Source organism: Varanus komodoensis, unplaced genomic scaffold (assembly GCF_004798865.1).
Source record: "Varanus komodoensis strain SLA01 unplaced genomic scaffold, ASM479886v1 scaffold82, whole genome shotgun sequence".
Taxonomy (NCBI): domain Eukaryota; kingdom Metazoa; phylum Chordata; class Lepidosauria; order Squamata; family Varanidae; genus Varanus; species Varanus komodoensis.
Genome location: NW_025336508.1, coordinates 1493534 through 1496540, shown reverse-complemented (window position 1 = coordinate 1496540; position 3007 = coordinate 1493534). Strand labels below are relative to the sequence as shown.

Genomic DNA, 3007 nt, shown 5'->3' with positions numbered 1-3007 from the left:
GGGGGGGGGAGGCACACCTGGAGGGCGCCAGGCCGGGGGAGGCTGCGGTGGAAGCGGCTCAGGGAAGCCTCCCCATGGGCGCCCCGCTCAACTCTGCCTGCTGTTTGCTCGAAGAGATGCACGCACAGCTGCTGATCCTGGAGACCTTCATCATGACTGTGCTGACCCGGATGTACTACAGGAAGCAGGACGACGCGCCCGGCTGCTGTCTGGAGGGGCTTCCGGGGGACCCGACGAAGACCGCCAGTGCCTAAGTGGAGCGCGGCAGCGGCGCCGGAGGCCTTCTGCATCCAGGGCCGCACGAGAGGCCCAGGCCCCTTGCCCTGCGACCCCGCGCTAAGGGCGGCAGCGCCCCTTCCCCAGAAGGCCTTCCCAGCTCGCTGGAGGGGCGGGCAGGGCGGGAGTTGCTTTCTGGCAGGTGTGCAACACGCGCGTGCTGGGTTGCCCCGGGCTTCGCACGATGGCTGCAAGATGACAGACACGCGTACACCTGAAATGCTGAAGGTTTCACAGCAGAGGCAGGCGACGTGATGCTCTCAGATGGGTTGGGCTGTGCCTCCTGTAAGTCCTGGCCACTGGTCAGCCTGGCTGGGGCTGACGGGGGTTGTAGTCCAAAGCATCTGGATGGACCAGATGGCCTCCCCTGGCCTTCTAGGCTGTGGGTGTCACTGGAGTGAGAAAACGCTTGGCCAAATGTCTCAGCCGCCACTGGGCAGGCTGGCGGCTTGTGTGATTTTGATGCTCAGAAAGGACCTTTAATGCATAAATAAATTGTATAAATCAGAACGTCTGTGCACGGAGGGAGGGAGGGAGGGATAAATTTTCAGCTTGCAGATCCCTTGCAAATTGGGTTAAGTTGCATGACGCATGGCTATCTCTGCCCTGCATTATGTATTCTGGTTTTGGTAGGCGAGGCAGAAAGCGAGCTGGTTCGTGGGGTACTGCATGGACTGCTGGGAATCTTCCGAGCTCCCAAACTCCCTCTGCGTGCATGTTTTTTTTAAAAAACTGAAGATCCTCAGGAAGCGCCATTTTGTAACCCACACAACTCCAGCTGAGTCACAGTGCTGGAAGGTTGGGGTGGGGGGGTCCATCCCTCAGAACACCAGGTGCGTGGGAGACAGATTTGGGGGGCTGGAGGGCATTTGTGCAGCTCCCTATTTGCAGAGGTGTGGCAGAGCCATTTGGAAACCAGCCCTGCCCATTTCGCAACACCCAAGCTCAGACATTCCCTGGCAGGCCAGGGAAGATTTGAGCACACGGGAAAGAAACGTGCTGCGTGCACAGCGGCAGCCATTTCCAGCCCTGGGTTCTCCATGTAGTTTGAGCCACATCGGCCATGCTGATGGGAGATGGAATCCGGAACATGCAGAGGCACCTGGTTGGAAAAAGCTTGGCTCCGGGTATCCACAGAGCCATCGAGGGAGGTCTCATCTGGCATAGTCCACCACACGAGAGGAATCCTGCTGGATCCGCCCATCTGGTTGAGCCGCTCTTCCCACCCACCTGTCCAGAGCCATCTTGGCTGGGGGGTGGCTGAGCCTCCTCCGGGAATGTGTGCTTTAAAGACACCCAAACCGATGGCCGTCACTGCAACCCCTTGCACTGAATTCCATCGTTTGGCCTTTGTACTGTGTGAAGATGTCCCTCCCCGTTCTTGTCACGTGCCATCAAGTCTTCAGCGATTTATGGCAACCCTATGCGTGAAAGCCCCCGGGGGTGTCCTGCTTTTGCCAGCCCTACAGCCAAGCTTGCACGTCCAGCGGTCGCCCCTCCACCGTTGCCTTCAGCTACAGCCCATCCTCATTTTTCTGCCTTGAGCACCATTAGATACCCATTCACACCTGATGTGGCCATTCCCCATGAACAGGCTGGGTGCCTCTGAGGACTCTGCTTGGGCCATTCCACCCTGGGTGACCCTGCCGGGAGACCAGCCTAGCAAGAAAGCCCGACCTCCTGGCGGCATTGCTCTCGGCTTCTCCGACGCTCTTGCACCCCTTCCCCATGTTGAGGTGTGTATCCAAGAAGGGGGCCCTTCCTTTTATCTGCCCTGGATTTCCTACCACCCAGCTTCACGATTCCCAGGATCGCTCAAGGCCGTATCTAGCTCCCTACCTTCTTGCTTGCAGTCTGAAAACAGCAGTAGAGAAACCACCAGCAAATAGCCGAAGTCACAACTGTGACACCGGCAGATGTGATCAGTAGCTTTTACACATTTATATTCAGCGTCACTTTGATGAGGCATTTCTGAGAGAGGCTGTGGCAAATTAGCCTTTGTCGCTAGCAGATTGCGGTTCTGCAGTTTTTAAAAGATGGCGAAAGTCTGCCATCTGCTAAGGAGTGACGTAGAAGCCAAGGGATTATATTTTTTATGCAGGCAACATGAATGAGAATCTGTTGTTTTCTGGGAAGGCGTGCAGCTGCTGCTGTCTGCTGCAGTCCTTTGTAGAAAGCGAGCCTTGTGCTATCTTGGCCCGCAGTGGCACCCAGTGATCTGGTCGTGGGAGTTGTGAGCCCGTTTTTGCTGTGTATCCCACTGCAACCAAGAGACAAGCAAGCTGGAAGAGACCCAGAGCGAACTCTCTCTTCTAGCAGTGTTTGCTCTTCTGAGACTTCGATTTGTTACTCAATCTTCTTTTGGCTTTGCTCAGCTACTGCAACTGTTTCCATCTAGTGCAAAAGCACCTTGTACAAGTTGTTTCTCGCTTCATCCTTTTGGATTCTTCTCCCATGCCTACCTGGATCACCTCCTCTCCCAGGCCCACCCTTCAAAAACCATTTTGAGATTGGAATCCCTTCAGATCCATTGCTCTCTCTTTCTGACACTGACAATTTTGCCTTCGGATGCAGATTAGGACTTGGGGATTTGCAGTCCCCTCAGCCCAATACACCACATCTGTTCTGTTCTGCAAATGACACTCAATTATGTAGTGAATTATGTCATGTGACCAAGGCAACAGAGGGAGGGTGGGGGAATCTGATTTCAAAATATGAGGTACAATGTGGA

The 3007-nt window shown here is 55.1% G+C and overlaps 1 protein-coding gene across 2 annotated transcripts in view; it reads left to right on the top strand.

Moving 5' to 3' along the window:
- SLC51A (solute carrier family 51 subunit alpha) overlaps nucleotides 1–786 on the top strand; it is a 9739-nt gene extending 8953 nt beyond the window's left edge. For both annotated transcript variants that reach the window (XM_044456209.1, XM_044456210.1), the window contains one exon: nucleotides 115–786. In XM_044456209.1, coding sequence (XP_044312144.1) covers nucleotides 115–254 — 140 coding nt within the window. In that variant the 3' untranslated portion in view covers nucleotides 255–786. The remainder of the gene's footprint in view (nucleotides 1–114) is intronic.
- Nucleotides 787–3007: the final 2221 nt, after the last annotated feature.